Here is a 19,037-nt window from a genome sequence, read left to right on the forward strand (position 1 = left end):
CAAACTTGACGACGTTGCTAACACGAGCTAACACTTCGCAGAATTTACCACCGGATCGAAAACGCGACCCATTGAAAAAATCCGGCGAGAAACTCAGTGGGCCGCGTCTGTGGGTTAATTTACTCGCCGAGCCATTCGAGTTTGGCGAGAACGATGACCGGTAGCTTCAAGCTGGAACCGAAGGTTTTTTTTTTTTCTTATTGTCGTTGTAGGCAAACGAGCCTTGTTTGGAGATAGAAGGTAGTCTGGTATGATATCATGCACTCACTAAGCCTGATGTAGAGGCACATCCAGAGGCGGTCGAGCGGCGGCAGCTCGTCGTGCTGCGGCGCCTCGGGACACGCAGCCGCGTCGCCCGCCAGCGCCGCCACCAGCTTGTCGCGGTTGTGGTACAGGTAGTCCGATATATTCCACTGGAATTGGCAATACGTTTATATTTATTTATTGCATAGATAGGTAGACGAGCTCACAGCCTACCTGATGTTAAGTGTTTAACGGATCCCATAGACATCTACAACGTAAATATTACTCAGGCCAAGTTTCAAGTTCCAAGGTCTCAGGATAGTTACAACGGCTGCCCCACCCTTCAAGCCGAAACGCATTACTGCTTCACGGCAGGAATAGGTAGAGTGGTGGTACCTACTCGCGCAGACTCCCAAGAGAAGTGAGTGAGTTTGAAGTCGTCGTGGTCTAACGGATAAGACGTCCGGTGCATTCGTGTCGAGCGATACACCGGTGTTCGAATCTCAGGCGGGTACCAATTTTCCTAATGAAATACGTACTCAACAAATGTTCACGATTGACTTCCACTGTGAAGGAATAACATCGTGTAATAAAAATCAAACCCGCAAAATTATAATTTGCATAATTACTGGTGGTAGGACCTCTTGTGCGTCCGCGCGGGTGAATACCACCACCCTGCCTATATCTGCCGTGAAGCAGTAATGCGTTTCGGTTTGAAGGGTGGGGTAGACCTGAGAACTTATATCTCAAGGTGGGTGGCGCATTTACGTCGTAAATGTCTATGGGCTCCAGTAACCACTTAACACCAGGTGGGCTGTGAGCTTATCCACCTATCTATATCAAATGATGTCCAAAAATTCCATTACATACAGACACAAACGTATCGAACTAATAAGGGCATGTTGTCTATTAAAAAAAAATTACCATGATTTTTGTTTTTTTTTTTTTTTACATCGAAGACATTTGACACTGACAATATGATATGCCAAGACAGTAGAAGTGGGGGGAGGAGTTGGAGGGGCAACGAGCTACAGTTCCGCGGGGCGAGCTCACCATGAGTCCGACGGCGGTGAGGCTGATGTTGAGCTCCTTGGTCTGCAGCGCGAAGGCGGCGGCCGTGTTGAGCACGCGGCGCAGGCAGCGCGGGCCGGCGCAGCCCAGCAGGTCGCCGGCCACCACCTGCGCGCACTGGAACGCCGACCTGATTAGCTGCTCGCTGTGGGACGTGGGCGACATTAGTTGCGAGCTGAGGGTAGGGGCCGCTAACGGTATCAACTAAACAAACAAATCTTATTCAATATTTAACTGCCAGTGAGGATGTTCGCGCTCTGTGTGTATCCGTCCTTATCTTTTTATAAATAGCTAGCGGCTAGCGACCCGCCCTCGCTTCGCTTCGGAAACTGTAATTTATTATTGATTTCTCCACTATTTAATGGATGCTATTATACATATAAACCTTCCTCTTCAATCATTCTATCTATTAAAAAAAACCGCATCAAAATCCGTTGCGTAGTTTTAAAGATTTAAGCATACATAGGGATATAGGAACAGAGAAAGCGACTTTGTTTTATACTATGTAGTGACTAGCTGTACCCGTCTGCTTCGCTAGCCATTTAAAATTAACATTATTATTTCTCGCCCCCACAAAGATTCTCATCATTAATGCCCCCGCAACTGGTGTAGGGAGGCCAACACTGATATAAATATTAGCCTATCCATTAAATACATGTATTTTCTACATGGATACCAAGTTGCAAGTCAATCGGATGCATGGTTCAGTAGTTATAACGGACCATCCGTAAAACCACTGTAGATTTACATATTAACATAGATTCAATTCTACTGTACGTGTTTATATCACTGAACTCTTCCTAAACGGTTCTTAAACCAATTTGAATGATTTTTTTGTATGCATTTTGGGTGGTACCCTGGACGGTTTAGATTCACAAATGAGCCCGGCAGATGGCGCTGCAGTCGGTATCTAGGTTATTTATCTATGTTGCAACTAAACGGCTGGATGAACATGTCAACATTTGTCCGGTCGACTAGTATACAGTATGATTACTTTAAAAAATACCGTCTTAAAATTAATTTTCTGTCGCTGCAAAAAGTATTCTTTGAACGCTATTTACCGTTCCATATAAAATTACTTAAAGTACACAAAAAAAAAAAAAAAAGTTTAAAAAAACTAACAAAATACGCTTTTATAGAAAATACTACTAAAAAAAGGAAATTAATTTTAATAAATCTGAATTAAAAATAGTGTAAGAAAAAAATAGTTTTATTGTAAAAAAACGCGGGGTTTAGTTGAATTTCAATTTTTAATTTTTTTTTAAATTACGAATTATCATCGGTCCTTAATAAGTATACCAAATTTCGAGTTAATCCGACGTTTTGAAGGGGTCAAAATCAAGGTCAAAGATTTCGTTACAAACATACATACGTCTGAAGCTAATAAAAGCGTATTAAAATAGGAAACATCCATGTTAATCTTCCAAATTCTGACACATGTTTTTATTCAAACATAATCTAAATAAATCAGATTAATAATTATTGCGAGGGTGTCAGCGTCGAGTGCCGCGTTACCTGTGGTGCTCGGAGATGGCGGAGATGACTTGCATCATGAGCGGCCAGGCGGCGCCCAGCTGGTCCCCGCGCGAGTGCAGCAGCCGCGCCGCGCACTCCAGCTGGCGCGCGCGCACGTCCGCGTGCCGCACCGAGCACAGCTCCGCCAGCGGCTCCAGCAGCAGCCGGGACCGGGCCTGACACAAGCCCCGCTCTGAGCTGACGTCCACCACTAAGCCCAGCTTTGGGACTCTCAATGTGGGACGTTGCAAGCCGCACACATAATGTATCTACGTTCTTAACGAACCAGTAGCTCATTTACTCGCCAGTATAGCCAAAGTACGGCCACATATAAAAAAAAAAGTATATTTCATTGCACCTACCACTATTCACTATACACTACGTTTGGTTGACTGGTAGAGAATGCCTTAGGCATTAAGTCCGCCAATGCAAATTTTACATGAAGTGTAATAAATAAATAAATATGCCGTCGCACTGACAATCGGTGGGGCACAAAAGTACTGGAGTGGAGACCTCGTACTGGACGTCGTAACATGGGCAGACAGCCAACGAGGTGGACCGATGACCTGGTCAAAGTAGTTGGTAGAGACTGGATGAGAAAGGCAAGAGACCGAAGAGATGGGGTGCACTCGAAAAGAGCTACACTCAGCATTGGGTGGACACTGGTTGAAGAAGAGACAGCCAAAGCGAACTAGCAAAACCTTCACTCACATCAGTTACATGAACGGGATTATTATGGTGGTACTGGAATGCTGCTTGAACTAGATACGTGATGGCTTCGACTCCCCACTCCCGCATCCTGATGTGCGGGTGCTGACACACCTCCAACAAGTGGTTGGTGATGGGCCTCCACATCACCTCTATCCGGTGCATGTTCGCTAGGCCTGTTTCTAGAAGTTTCGCAACGGCAAACAACGATGGCTCCTGTAAAAGTTGAGATTTGCATTTGATAACATTTCGTTAGGGGGAAAATTTCTTTATTGAAATGAAAGTAGACATTTTTTATCGCCCACGTAGGCAAATGAGAATACGGCCCACCTAATGGTGGGTGGTTACCGTCGCCCATGGACTTCAGCAATGCAAGGGGTCTGCCCCTTGCATTGCTGAAGTCCAAGCCGCTTCCTACAAATACAATGAATAATCTTGATAAAACCAGTTTGATGGAACGATAAGATAAACTACAGAGACTTTGCTTTTTTTGTTTATTTGCTTAGACGAGTTTGAATTCTGCTTAGCCTGGGCTTGACGAATGATGCATCTCTCTCTGTGTTCGAAGCCCATAGACAGGATCCAACATGATTCTCTCTTAACAAATACGCACTCATCACTTGGTCACGAATGACTTTCACCATAAAAGAGATAGCATTGTTTAATAAAAATCATACCCCCAAAAAATTTAATGTATGTAATATATTTGGTTGACCGTCCATCTGGGTAACTTTGTTCCGCCATGCGAACAATTTTGTATGTAAAAAAAAAAGTTTTGCTGACAAATATCAAATTTTGGCGCGCTTTATTCGTTCAATAATAAACCTCTTAATTAAAAATTTCAAAGTCTATAGTAAAATGTATCTCGTTTGGAAATAAAATAATAGATATGTAAAAAGTGAGTAAGAGGGCTAATGTTAAATGGAAAGCTTAAGTTACCCAGATGGACGGTATAAATGTTAGCTATTACTACAAATTACGCACCCGACAGCGCAAATTCCACCAACCACCTCGAGACGTAAGGTCGAAATTTCAATTGTAACAATGGTGGGCTCACTATAAACCAGCGAACATGGCCTAACACCGCTACTAAGGTGCGAGGTTAGAGCAGTTCACAATTTGAGAAATTGGTGGAGATACTTAGTAAACATGAATTATTGGGAAGCATATATATGTAGAATGAGGTTGTGATCACATATACGTACTTCCTAATCAATATAGGGTCATACAATACATATATGATAATTAGAAGGCCTTCGGCCCAGAAAAGTCTAAAGAGACCCACTCTGCTGAGTATTCCTTGAAATATGTATACAGAAATAAAAAAAATATATTCACCTTGTTTATTGCATAGATAGGTGGACGAGCTTACAGCCCACCTGGTGTTAAGTACTTATCGGAGTCCATAGACATCTACAACGTAAATGCCGCCACCCACCCTGAGATATGTGGTCTAAGGTCTCAGTATAGTAAACCGAAACGCATTACTGCTTCACGGCTGAAATAGGCAGGGTGGTGGTACCTACTCGTGCCGACTCACAAGAGGTCCTACCAGCAGTAAATGACATGTTTGAAGAACTTTAAGAAGCACGTCACACAATGTAGGCTATTGAGAATGTCAGCTAGCTACTGAGTTACCCGATTCGAATAGGCCAGTTCCATGGCCTCATTGGAGAGCTTGCACAGCGCGTCGATTAGGTGGTGCAGAGCCACGTCGTCCAAGTCCTTGGAAGACTCGAACACCCGGGACAGCATTGCTGACAGAGCTGTTATAAGACACCGGTATGAAACTCCCGGGACTACACTATATGTACATGCAATCAACAAGGACTATCTTCCATTTACAATTCACGATAGATTTTTATTTTTTCCATTTAATAATATAACCATTACCATCCATCATAACCATTTAATATTACGGTTTTACATAACAATAAAACCGATATTATGTGCCGAGAAGGAAAACATACAGCATTGTATTATGAAGAAGCAGTGTGTACTTAGCTTAGATTCCTTGTCTATGTCCAACCATAGACAGTTGACATCTTTAGCCGCTAGGTGCTGCCAGCAAGTATAAAGGGAGCGCAGCCATCTTTGATCTTCATAGTCTTCACCAGGAAGAACTTCCTGCAATGCTGTATGTTTTCCTTCTCGGCACATAATATCGGTTTTATTGTTATGTAAAACCGTAATATTGATGTGCCTTTGGAAAACATACAGCATTGTATTATGAAGACGTGTTTGTTATCTGCTGGTGAAATTATTAAGCACAACGCTATGATGAAATAGGTAAAGCCATAATAAAATTATGAAGCGCAATGATAATGTTCATAATTTATATAATTATTAAATCGAAAAAACAGTTGTTAACTTCCATGTTAATTCAATAATTAAAAAATATTTATAAGTTTGTAATAAAAAATTTATCTTGTATATACAAGAAAATATATAAATTGTATAAATGATGTATATACATCATGTAGAAGTAAATGTGTTGAAAAAAAGAATCGTGAGGATCTTTACGAAGCTCTATTATTCGGCAATAATTATTGTAAACGTTTGGATGATTTGCAATTGCCTCTAGAAAGTATTTCGTCCATTGGTTCATTATCAATCCATCTCAGAGGCTACTGCTGATCTACAACTTCTTAGAGATGCGTTGATGCCATTACCTCGTAAGGTTGAACGAAGACCAGTTTCCAATTACAGTACGGGATGCCGCTTTTGTGACAACACACATAGTTAGAAAAAAGTCCTTACGAATCTTACCGGGCATGTCTTTATTTTCATGTTTAGAAAGCACTTATGCAGATTATTGACGAAAATGGATTTCAATTTTAGACCCAAAGACTGGTATCAGAAAGATGTTTTTCTCTGTTATCAAAGAAACTGTCTTTAGAAATGTTGAGCAAAGTAAGGTCATTAACTCTGCGTCCCGTAGCCAGCAACATGGTTGTTGGTGTCCTTCAAGCTACATTGAGGCGTGATGTGGTGGCTGGGTTTGAAGAAAACCAGTTTAGAACTATTCTCGGATCTCATGTGAATGGGACTACACTTAGTAAAATTGTAATAAGTAGTTGAATTTTGTTTAGCTATTCCGATGGCTTTTTTAAAATAGCAATTTTTATTAGAGAGCTTGAGAATGTTTGCTGTCCTACATGTATTTCGCCCACAGAAAGTCGACAGCGCTGCTTTATGATGCAGAAGGATTGTTTTATAGGCAAAATTTTCTTTTTGGAAAAGAAGAAAGAATTTGGCAACATCTGCAGACTTAGGATCAATTTTAAAACTGTAGCACCATATGCACCATCTTCTAGTTGCTGGTAAGTATGCTGACAAAGTGGATTGACACCAGCTAATTTTCAATAAATCTTCTCCTGTTTAGACCAGTCTATTATTTGTACAACCTCCCCCCCCCCCCTTCTAAGCTTTCAGGGTTAATGTTTAACCTGTGGAGGAGGCAGGTTTTGGATTTCGTGCGAGTTATCTAGCGTTCGGGATCTGAGGGCTTGGAAACCCAAATGCTTTCGCTCAGTCTGGGAACACTACCAGGTAGGTTCCCTAGACACTGTTGAAGTGAGTCAGTACTTTGGGGAGAAGGTTGAGAGGAGGAATTCTCCATGCTAGTTGCATCCTCTACGGTCTGCTGAAGGTATCCAATCTTGGTCGGCGAATGGGTTTATATCCGGATGACCCCACTTTCGAAAAACTTTTGTGGTCACTTGTGGTAAAAAGTGCCATTTCTCAGGTTGATTTCCTCGTGATAGCCTGTCGACTATGATGTTGTATCTCCCCGAGAGATTATAAGCTGACAGTTATCTTGAACTTATCGCTTAGGTTTAAAAATCGAAAGGTCAACGTTAGTGAAATACTTTCAGATTCATTTTGATTGTCACTACCATTGCAAATAGCTCTTTTGTGGGTGAGCCGTTTCTGTTGTTGAGCTGACCATAGACAGGACGTTAATATTTTGTCTAATTGTAACCCCTACCCATGTCCGAAGCTTCCGTTGCCAGGAAATGGTTGGTTTTGGGTCTCTGTTTGACATGTGGCTCCGCGTCAGCACTGCATTTGTAACCCCTACACATGTCCGAAGCTTCCGTTGCCAGGAAATGGTTGGTTTTGTGTATCGGCAATGTCTAACATGTGGCTCCGCGTCAGCACTGCATTTAATTGCTAACACATGCAGGATGGCCTGTTTTTTACCCCTTTTCTTGAAACTTCGCAAGAAAATTTGCAAGTTAGCATAGATTGATGTAATTCCGTCAGAGTTTGAGCTAGGATGTTGTTGAGTGGCCACTTCGTTTCTCGCAATTTTCCATCGAATCCCCAGACATGTCATCTCTTGAACCAGTGTACTAATTGATTTTTTGTAAGGCTGACTTGGCAGCCCAAATAATCCAAGAGCTTTACAGCTTATGTGGCCTGAAGACTCAACTTGGACTTCTTTTGATGGACCTGGTGGGATTTGCGTAGGTGGGATAACACTCAACATCCCTTTGCACGCAATGTTTCCGCGACCGAACATGCTATGCAAGCAAAAAAGGTGTATTTGTCTTCATGGACCAAGAAAAAGTCGCGTAGGTAGGTTAACATTTGACTTCCCTATGTACGTAAGGTCTTCGCGACCGAGCATGCTATGGGAGCAAAAACGTTTATTTGTCTTGGTGAAACAAGATCATGTCGTGTAAGTAAGCTAGCACTTCGATTTTGCACGCAATGCCTCCGCGACCGAGCATGCTGTGGAAGCAAAAAGGTGTATTTGTCTTCAAGGACCAAGAGAAAGTCGCGTAGGTACGTTAACATTTGACTTCCCTATGTACGCAAGGTCTCCGCGACCGAGCATGCTATGGGAACAAAAACGTTTATTTGTCTTGGTGAAACAAGATCATGTCGTGTAGGTAAGCTAGCACTCGACTTTGCACGCAATATCTCCGCGACCGAGCGACCGAGCACCCTATATAGTGGAAATTGACATGCCAGCCCAGATAATCCAAAACCTTCACAGCTTCTGCAGCCTGAAGTTTCAACTTGGATTTGTTTTGGTCGACCAAAAGGAAGTCGTCTAGGTAGACTAGCACTCGAGTTCCTTTTGCACGCAAGGTCTCTGCGACCCAGCATGTTATGGAAGCAAAAAAGGTTAATCCAAAAGCTTCACAGCTTCTGCAGCCTGAAGTTTCAACTTGGATTTGTCTTGGTCGACCAAAAAGGAAGTCGTCTAGTAGACACTAGCACTCGAGTTCCCTTTGCACGCAAGGTCTCTGCGACCCGCATGTTATAGAAGCAAAAAGGTGTGGCTCTGAAGCCAGACCGAAAGGTAGGCATGTCATTTCATACTAACTCATAAGAAGGTACCGATTCCTTCCTGGAGGTACTGAACTGGTACCTTGGTACTGATCCTCAAGAAGTATCGACGAAATTTTGCGACTGATACTAGAAAAATATTCCTGAGAAATGTTCAATTCTATCATCCAGTCCCCTGGGTGGAGAAAGTTTGGTACCCTTGTTCAACTCTCGAAGATCGAAAATTGGACGCATTGATCCGTCGCTTTTCTTCCGCAGAAAAAGGTTTTTTTTTTTTTTTTTGTTTTTTTTTTTTGTTTTTTTTTTTTTTTTTTTACGGTATTTGGTAACCATACATGGTTTACAAATTATTACAATTTTGTTGGCACTCAGTGCCTCCCGTCGGTGTCTTCAATTGCCCCCCTCTGGATTGTGCCAGATGTTACGGACTATGATTGTTTATAATGTTTGGCTTACCTTTTGTACGAGATCGTGACAAATAGGATTGTAGCCCTCCGAGGGACTGAATAGATTTCAATTTACTATTATCAAACAAAAATTCCTCAATGAGTGGTGCGTTGGCAACAGGATACTTTGTTAGAGACCACGGAAATTAAACTTTGACGTCTTATTTCTATACATACGGCCCTTTTTTCCGTATACAATTTAAAAAGCTTTTTACGGGTAACTTGTACGACGGAGACGATTTGTCAAAGTTTTCAGTAATTATGTTACAAAGATTATTAGTTTAAATCTGTTGTGTTTTTGTCAAAATTTCCGTATTGACGAGATCAATTTGTTTACAACAATTTTCGTTACATTCAATTGTTACACACAGTTGATGCATTATTAGATTTACAACGTCACTGACCTGGTGGGATAACGAGCCGATTCGAAGATCGACCGTTACCTTTGAATCCCGTCGTTTCTTACGCAGAGACTCCTTTTGTTCTTTTTCGCTTGACGAGCTGTTCGAACGCGAGGCGTCTCCATCGCGTCTCGCCTGGACATCTTCCCTCTCGGAAATTATGGAGCTTGACTCAACATCACCTCCAACAGATGACGCGTGATTCATGGCGTCCGATGATAGGATTGGTAAATAATACTCGTAATGATTGCAAAATAACACTCATAGAAACACAAAATAAATATTTTTTGCAATTAATAAGAAGTCGAATAAATATTTGTGGACTTGCGACTTCACAGTACGAAAGTACACAACGCTATGAAGATCAAAGATGGCTGCGCTCCCTTTATACTTGCTGGCAGCACCTAGCGGCTAAAGATGTCAACTGTCTATGGTTGGACATAGACAAGGAATCTAAGCTAAGTACACACTGCTTCTTCATAATACAATGCTGTATGTTTTCCAAAGGCACATCAATATTTGTGTTATAAAGGTAATTGGAAAATAAAAACTTAATAATCTTCAACTTAGGATTATTGGAATCACTAAAACATCCTAAAGATCTTACTAAAAAAATATATTTACGAATAGGGAATTAAGACTTAAATATCTTTGCCTATTTCCACATTAAAAGATTAGCAAAATTAATTCTAAATTTAAAATAGGGATGGTTTAACTGTCAAAAAATTGATAAAAGTAAAAAAAGAAAGCCAGTTCCACATGCACCAATTTTAAACGCCACGTGTCAAAATGACATTTAAAGGACAACTCTAGAACACAACAAACAAAGCAACAACACAATAGTGCTGAGCGCCTGTGGGATAAAAAAAAAGACAGAACAATGACGTCACAAGAGTGTAAACATATTTTATAGTGCAATCAATGTACATTAAGGCATAGAATCGCCAGCAAGCTCCAACCCAGTGCCTCGTGAATGACACAAGCTTAAATCATAACTTCCTTTAAACATTATGTATCTATTTGGAATTACTTCATTAATTAAGACCACTTTTTCTTAATTCTAATGATAATTGCAGATCTGTTAAAATTTTAATGCACACTTAAATAAAATTTTAAGTGAAAAGTTCTTATCAATCTCTTTTTTTAATACCGAAAGCATCACCTTAACAAACAATAATATTGAGTAAGGAACGGTTAAGAAAATATATTTATGATCTATGGCTCCTTCCTGGTCTCTACAACTTCACTTGTTTAAAAAAATTAGTGTATGTGTGAATTCAGATATCAATACAATGGCGAACACCCTGAAAACAACTCTATTTGTAAACTCAACTGTGACATTACATTTGTTTTAACAGTACAGTTTACAGAAAAGTATAATATATTTTTTGTTAATTTCTAACTATTTATGTCAAGTCATCTAATGCATAAAGTTAACATTTTTGTTTGTTTGTTCGTGATTTATGGGTTCGAATAGTGTTTCCGGGTCCACTTGGAACTGGATGCATTTATTTTGGGACTTCAACTAGGGTTATTAGTTGTCGAGAGAAGCTAGGTGGTGGAACGCGAGTAATTACATCAAATGAAACAATTTCATGTATTTCTTGATAGCCACAGCTGAACGTGGTCAGCATTTATGAGTACGTCACTAAATTAACAACATAACGACATTTAAATTTTAAGTTTTTTTTATGCAAGCTGTACATAGTTGTGGGACCAGTGGCGTTTGGTAATTCTAAATTCCAATTAGATACAATAAATGAAAACAAATGTATTTTATTTATATTTTATACCGCTCATGACTCCGAGGGACTCTGCGACGGGAACTTGCTGAACTGAAAAAGTTTCATCAGGAGAATAAACACAATAACATCGTCACAGTATAATCGATTTAATATCGATAACACGAAACATTAAATCGATTATTTATGTATTAATTTCGGGGATCTTAAATTATCAAGAACTCACCGGGCAAGTCTGCCATTACCGCGGACGTGCTCATTACCGCGTTGGCGTCTGCACTGGCGCGACTGGCCTTCATACTGCCACCTGTCGACGGCTTCAGACCCAAGATCCAGACCTGGTACGGACCACGTTCGGGATGAATTGGTATTTATTATTGTCGTATATCAGGCACTGGTGAAATGGTTCATATCCATAGAAATTATTTATTTATTTATGACATTATTAGATCTTTTTTCCTACCTAAGCTGATAGCCTTGAGAGGCTATTTCAGCGTAACCTTAACTAGTAGGTGAGCTCACGGGGCTCAAACCTGGCGACGTTGCTAACACGAACCTAGCAAGAGCCGTGCGTCGCAGAATCTACCATCGGATCGGAAACGCGACCCATTGAGTAGATCCGGCGTGAAACTCAGTGGGTTGTGTCTGTGGGTTAATTTACTCGTCGAGCCCTTCGTCGCAAGCAATGGGTTCGACGAGAATTATGACCGGAGCTTGTGGTACATAAAAGCACCGTTAGTGGATTGGGAGGATCCGAAATGACGTGTTTTAGGCGTCGTCGACTGCTTTCCATTCTGTCCGCAGGATCGGGAATGCATTATTAGATTAATGGCTCCCATCCGCGAGAAGCTGTAGTCCCGTAGGCTACCAACGAATAGATAGAGATCTCTTTTAATAGTGAAAAAGCTAGTGTCCTACCCGATATGCAATTAAAACTTTGACGTCACTCTTCAAAATAGTTCAACGTTCAAGTTGTGATGTCCGTGGACTCCGCTAGCCAAACAAAATCAGCTCAGATTCATTTACAGTTTTTGTGACATTATTTTTACGAAAACTTTGGTAACATTATTAAAAAGTGTGAAAGACGATATGAGTAGGAGGGGAGTGAGCGAAGAAACGGTATATGATACAGGAGTATGGAAGTAGGAAACATGTTGCGACGACCCCAGGTGACTGGGAGAAGGGCATGAGAATGATGATGATTATTTATATTGTCTTTGTTTCGAAATTACTAGGAATATATCGTTTTATTGGCCGAATTAGTTTTTGTTCGGGCTTAATGAGTAAACCTAATTAACTATTAAGCTTTTCGTACATATGAAAGTGCACAAGTGTCATGTTTTTTTCGAATTATCCAAAGTCTCAAATTCCTACCACTTTGATGTGGTTTGTTGATTTATAAAAAACAAGGCCTTATACTAAACAATTGGCTGTGTGTGCTACTTTCCCTTTGCCTATTTAAGTGAACAACAAAAGATCCATACCAAATGCTGCAGCGTGGTTAGAACCGGGAACCAGGCCTGCTGTATGACGTCACCGTCGCGCTGCGCCGCGCACAGTAGCGCCTTCATGGCGGTCACGTGTCTTGACGTCACCATCACGAAGGACTGCTGCTGTCCTGGTGTCGTGTATTAATACAAGCGTGTTTTTATTTGTATGTGGGTCAGCTGGCGACATCCTCAGAGAGTATACAATACATCATGGTAATGAAGGTAATATTCTGGGCACATATTTAGTCCTGTTGAGATATGTAAACGCGTATTCGACATCACTACATAGTATAAAACAAAGTCGCTTTCTCTGTCCCTATATCCCTATGCATGCTTAAATCTTTAAAACTACGCAACGGATTTTGATGCGGTTTTTTTAATAGATAGAGTGATTGAACAGGAAGGTTTATATGTATAATAGCATCCATTAAATAGTGGAGAAAGAGAAATCAATTATAAATTACAGTTTCCGAAGCGAAGCGAGGGCGGGTCATTAGTTAATCTCATAATTCGCAGGGTAGCGATGAGACTTCGAGAATATTCCAGCCCACTGAGTTTCTCGCCGGATATTTTCAGTGGGTCCCGATTCCAATCCGGTGGTAGATTCTGCGAAGCACTGCTCTTGCTAGGGCTAGTGTTAGCAAATTCTCTCAGGTTGAATCCGTGAGGTCACCTATCCGTCCGGGCGTAGCTACCAGTGAATAAGTAGGAAAAACAAAAGAATATTGCTTAAACGTTGCGTAATTTTTGAACGCGTCAACTTCTTTTGTTTTCGTAGTACAACCTTTATTTATTTATTGCCGTTGTAGGCAGACGAGTATACGGTCCACCTGACAATGAGTGGTTACCGTCGCCCATGGACTTCAGCTATGCCAAGGACAGAGCCAAGTCGCTGCCTACCGAACTTCTCACTAGGTTTACATCCGAATGGAGGGTGAAGGACAATTTTTTTTAACCACTGAGGTTGTGTAATCATCATCATCATCATTATCCTGCCCTTCTCCCAGTCACCTGGGGTCGGCGCAACATGTTTTCTCCTTCCATACTCTTCTATCATATACCATTTCTTCGCTTACTCCCCTCTTACCCATATCGTCTTTCACGCAATCCATTCATTTCTTCTAAGGTCTACCTCTTCCTCTATATTCTTCCACATTCTCTTACCAACCTCATTTTCATTTCGTCTCATTACATACCATCCCAAACGCACACTTCTCAGCATCTCTGTCACATGTGCCCCTTTCAGACTTCCTCTAACACACATCCATCGCAACATTCGCATCTCTACTGCATGCAATCGCCGTTCGTGTAATCAGTGAGTATAGTTACCAGAGGCCGGCGCGGCCGAGGGCAGCGGCGTCCCGACCCACACGACGTGGTGCCGGCAGTCGGGCTCGGGCGCGGCGGGCTCGCGCCTCCAGGGGCACGCGCCCAGGGCTCCGGCAGCGTACTGCGCGGGCAGCGCGCTGCGGCACAACGCGCCCACGCACGCGTCCCGCCCCGCAGACACGCCCACCTGCACACAGGAGCACCGCCGAGTGCACAGTGTAACCTGACCGTTGACTGAGGCGAACGGGTTATACCAGAGAGCTGGTGGCATGATGGACAGTCTTGCGTTCCGGTTCAAATGGCAAGACGGTTTTATACAGCTGAGATTTCAGCAGCGCGTCTCAAGGTAGTGGGTTGCTTCCAATATTATTCGATAAGAACAGAAAAGAGGAATGAAGCATTTCTGCAGGAATAAAGCAGTTTGCTCTGGTGGTAGGACGTCTTGTGAGTCCGCACGGTTGTCTATTTCTGCCGTTAAGCAGTAATGCGTTTCGGTTTGAAGGGTGGGGCAGTCTTTGTAACCTTAGATCTCATATCTCAACCACCCACCTTGAGATATGAGATCTAAGGTCCTCTGTATTTGATGATATGAGATCTAAGGTCTCGGTATTTACGTTGTAGATGTCTATAAACTCCGGTAACCACTTACCATCAGGTAGACAAAGAGCTCATCCACCAATCTAAGCAATAAAAAAAAAGAAATTTGGGCATGATGCCCAGCACAGTCGGGCCTGCCAACTTCTGCCACGCAGCAGTCATACATTCCGTTTCGGATAGCTTTATACAGCTGAGACTTCGGCAAAGCGTCTCAAGATGGTGGATCATCATCATCAGCCTGCGGCAGTCCACTGCTGGACATAGACCTCCCCCAAAGCTCGCCACTGAATAAGGTGGTGGATATCTTCCAATATTATTTGACAAAAGCAGAAAAGGGGAAGCATTTCTGGGTGTGAAGACAAGTGGGGTTTCAGAAGTGATTGTATCATTTTCATGAGGCCGGTGTCTCCATCGTACAGTATAACGGTTAGGTCGCCCACATAACCGGCTCCAATGATAGGCATTGACACTGACCTTGCCGCTGACCCTGGCCAGCGTCTGTATGGCGCGCAGTATGTTCTCCAGCTCGCCGATGCTCGCGTCGGCCAGCACTGACAAGCCCCACACCAGGCCGCACCACGAAGACTTTAACAACTAAAAAAAAAACATGTGTGCAATTCACACGTGGTAGAGGTAAAACCTTCAAAAATTATAATTAAATAATTGTAAATCATCTTTTATAGTATGAGGTAGCGCCCTCTGTGAACTGATATTTTAACTTCACGTATAATCCTAAATTAAAATTCACTACAAGAGGTTTCATACACACGTTAGTATCAAAAATCTCATAGCTGGCGCTGTATTAAAAAAACACTACACTGAGAACGTCTAATGTGTTCTATCTCATTCTCTCGCCGGCCGAATCCTATACATTTATGTGTTTGTGTCTCTATGGACTTATTTTTTCGTTTCATCGAGTTTGAAATCACAACGAACCTAAAGAAGTTTCACTTAAAAAAAAAAACAATTTTTTTATTGCCCTTGTTAGCAGACAAGCATACGGCCCGCCTGATGGTGAGTGGTTACCGTCGCCCATGGACTTCAGCAACGCCAGGGACAGAGCCAAGCCGCTGCCTACAATTTGTACATGTCACTTAAAACTAACAAACAATACGTTCACCTGATCACTAGCGGTGCTGTACGCTGTAAGGCAGCACGTAATATTATGAACTTTTTTTTTCGAATTCGTAAATTTTGACGAAAAGCTATGTATATTTTAATATGTATGAAATATTTTTTGGCAATTTTCACGGAATAATATTCATACCATCAACGACACTCAAAGTAAATACATAAAAAGTGCCTTTAAATATTTTTAGATACGTGAATGCCTGTGCTTGTGTGCGTGCGTGCGTGCATGCGTGCATGCGTGTGTGTGTGCGTGTGTGTGTGCGTGCGTGCGTGCGCGTGTGTTATATTTGCGTGCGTGGGTGTATGTGAGTGTAAGGCAGATATTTATGTGTATGTGTTAGCCATCTCTGGCCTCGCTGCCCGCGTGTAACATACAGACCTGTAATCTCAGCTCCGTTTCTTTGTCGCTATCGTCGGAGGCCGCTTGAACTACGTTCGAATTCTGATCAGCTTCGACGCTGTGCCCGTTACTGGTTAAGTTCTGCTCCGTCGTGGCCGTGTCTAAAAATAAAAAGCTTCCTTTAGTGACGCATAGTCGGATTAGTTGGCCGGGGGTCAGCGGTTCGATTCTCACTTCAGGCCTAAAGAACAGGTCTCATATACATGTATAGATTGTCGGTTTTGGCAATTGGGCTTTCTTAAGGTCTCTTTCGATGTTTGACCACCGGGTCGATGGCGGGCGGTCTCTACCTTTCTTTTGTTCTGACAAGCCCAATGTGACCTTCACCACATGATCTTCGTCCCGTCTCATAATATGGCCATACCGTCTAAGGCGATTTTCCGTCATTTTGTCGGTGATTGATGTAACTAATTTATTGATTTCATTGATTTGATGCTGAATATTTATTTTAATATTTTATACCTGTGTTAGTTTTATTTGAATTGAGTTCTTTTTCATCGCCGTCATGAAGATCTTCATACATTTCTTGTAACCTGTTTATACCGAAAAAAAATATATGGATACATTTGTGTCCAAACAAAGGGTCCATGAGAATAATATATTTTAACAATGACTTCCAAACGATCGGATTAACACCCAGTGACTGTACTATCAGTAACCGCTAAACTAAAGCTGTCGGAAATAGGGTATATTCAGAAAAAAATATTACTATAAAAACAGGACTTTTTGGCGAGAACGCGAGGAGTGAAGTTGTGTTGATTTTGTTTTATTTTGTCTATTTTATGTTTCTTCAGGTTTAAATGTGTAGCGGTGGTTTATTAATTTGTTTAGTATTTCCAGATTCACCGGGACAGGTGGGCGAGCAAAGGCTCAGCCAAGAGGGGTGTGATTTGCTAGCAGCTGCCCGAGCGCCTCCAAAGGAGACCTAACAACTCAAGAACAGCTACTTCGCGAATGAGAACAAATATTACTTCATATTTGCGGTTATTTTTATACAGAAATTAAAAGCTATAAGTATTCAAAACGTCAGATATAATGTACACGAAATTGAGCCATAAAAATAATTATAATTAAGTTCATTTCAATTGTGAGTGTTACCTGAAGTACTCGGACCCCTCCACGGTTATGGCTATGGAACGTATGATCTCCATCAAGCACGCGTAGGCGACGGAGATGCCGTATCCGTCTTGGATCGTGGGGGCCTCGGTTCGATCCAGCATCTCTATGCTGATCAAACATTTACGATTTTATTGTGAGGAAATCTTACTAGTAGCATTTACTTTGACGGCGTAGCTTATTGGTAAAACCGACTCTCTGTCTATTCGTATTAAAATTATTATCGAAGCACACATACTACTCTTAAATCTTCACGTCTCATTCCCAGTAAGCGGTGTCAGGTGCGTCTGTGTTGTGTTAGACAAAATTATATATTTTTTTCGATTACAATTTTACTACACTATAGGGTGAATGTCGTGCTTGAACATTAGTTAAGCACGTATTAATTTAGAAGAACTCCTAAATAATTTTTGTAAACAAGTAATGACACGTGGAAAAGGCTCACAAATTTCATGTTTGTCGGGTTCCCTAATCAAGATCGAACCTTGCGGTAACCACTTAAAGTTGTCTATCACAATAAAGAGTGCACACCAAAACATAGCGTCTGTTTTGAAACCGTCAGAGTTCCTTTATCAAGATCTAAGCCCGAATTGAAGTCGCCGTGGCCGAAAGGATAAGACGTCCGGTGCATTCGTATGTAGCGATGCACCGGTGTTCGAATCCCGCAGGCGGGTACCAATTTTTCTAATCAAATACGTACTCAACAAATGTTCACGATTGACTTCCACGGTGAAGGAATAACATCGTGTAATAAAAACCAAATCCGCAATATTATAATTTGCGTAATCACTGGTGGTAGGACCTCTTGGGAGTCCACACGGGTAGGTACCACCACCCCGCCTATTTCCGCCGTGAAGCAGTAATGCGCTTCGGTTTGAAGGGTGGGGCAGCCGTTGTAACTATACTGAGATCTTAGAACTTATATCTCGAGGTGGGTGGCGCATTTACGTTGTAGATGTCTATGGGCTCCAGTAACCACTTAACACCAGGTGGGCTGTGAGCTCGTCCATCCATCTAAGCAATAAATAAAAAAAAAGAATGCACATCAATCACCCTTACAATAAATAATGTGTTGTCATCAAATCAAAACCAACAAGTGAAGTTAAACCACGTAGGATACGACAAAGAGGTTCTAACTTACAAGACTTGCAAGACTAGACCAAAGCATACATGCAAAAAAATTGTAAGTCAAATAACAGCCGGTAAAATTTCGTACAACAGGTTCGATGCAAAGGCAAAAAAAAATTCAAGGTGTGTTGCGCATTTACGTTGTAGATGTCTATGGGCTCCAGTAACCACTTAACACCAGGTGGGCTGTGAGCTCGTCCACACATTTAAGCAATAAATAAAAAAAAAAAAGGCACACTTTCATAATTTAGACTGTGTCTTCAAAAATGAGCTTCACAAGGATAACATTTAACAATTTAGAATTTCCTTCGGTAATCACGAATTATAGACATAATTAACACGTTGAGCGCCATGACGGACGCCATGTGTCCACGGCGCATACTGTCCTCTAGGGACGCACCAGTATATCAAGACCG

General features: G+C 41.7%; 1 protein-coding gene across 3 annotated transcripts in view; it reads right to left on the reverse strand.

Moving 5' to 3' along the window:
* The window catches only part of LOC101740996 (protein MON2 homolog), a 52,551-nt gene that overhangs the window by 18,730 nt on the left and 14,784 nt on the right, over positions 1-19,037 (reverse strand). For 2 of the 3 annotated variants that reach the window (XM_038021033.2, XM_062676437.1), the window contains exons 12-24: positions 17,476-17,604; positions 16,840-16,910; positions 16,357-16,478; positions 15,321-15,440; positions 14,250-14,436; positions 12,915-13,048; positions 11,657-11,768; positions 11,482-11,523; positions 5,176-5,303; positions 3,541-3,753; positions 2,830-3,005; positions 1,297-1,459; positions 269-413 (exon numbers count right to left, since the gene is read on the reverse strand). In XM_038021033.2, coding sequence (XP_037876961.2) covers positions 269-413; positions 1,297-1,459; positions 2,830-3,005; positions 3,541-3,753; positions 5,176-5,303; positions 11,482-11,523; positions 11,657-11,768; positions 12,915-13,048; positions 14,250-14,436; positions 15,321-15,440; positions 16,357-16,478; positions 16,840-16,910; positions 17,476-17,604 — 1,742 coding nt within the window. The remainder of the gene's footprint in view (positions 1-268; positions 414-1,296; positions 1,460-2,829; positions 3,006-3,540; positions 3,754-5,175; positions 5,304-11,481; positions 11,524-11,656; positions 11,769-12,914; positions 13,049-14,249; positions 14,437-15,320; positions 15,441-16,356; positions 16,479-16,839; positions 16,911-17,475; positions 17,605-19,037) is intronic. The other variant, XM_038021034.2, reaches the window with a different exon arrangement.

The sequence above is a fragment of the Bombyx mori genome, chromosome 27 (genome assembly GCF_030269925.1).
Source record: "Bombyx mori chromosome 27, ASM3026992v2".
Taxonomy (NCBI): domain Eukaryota; kingdom Metazoa; phylum Arthropoda; class Insecta; order Lepidoptera; family Bombycidae; genus Bombyx; species Bombyx mori.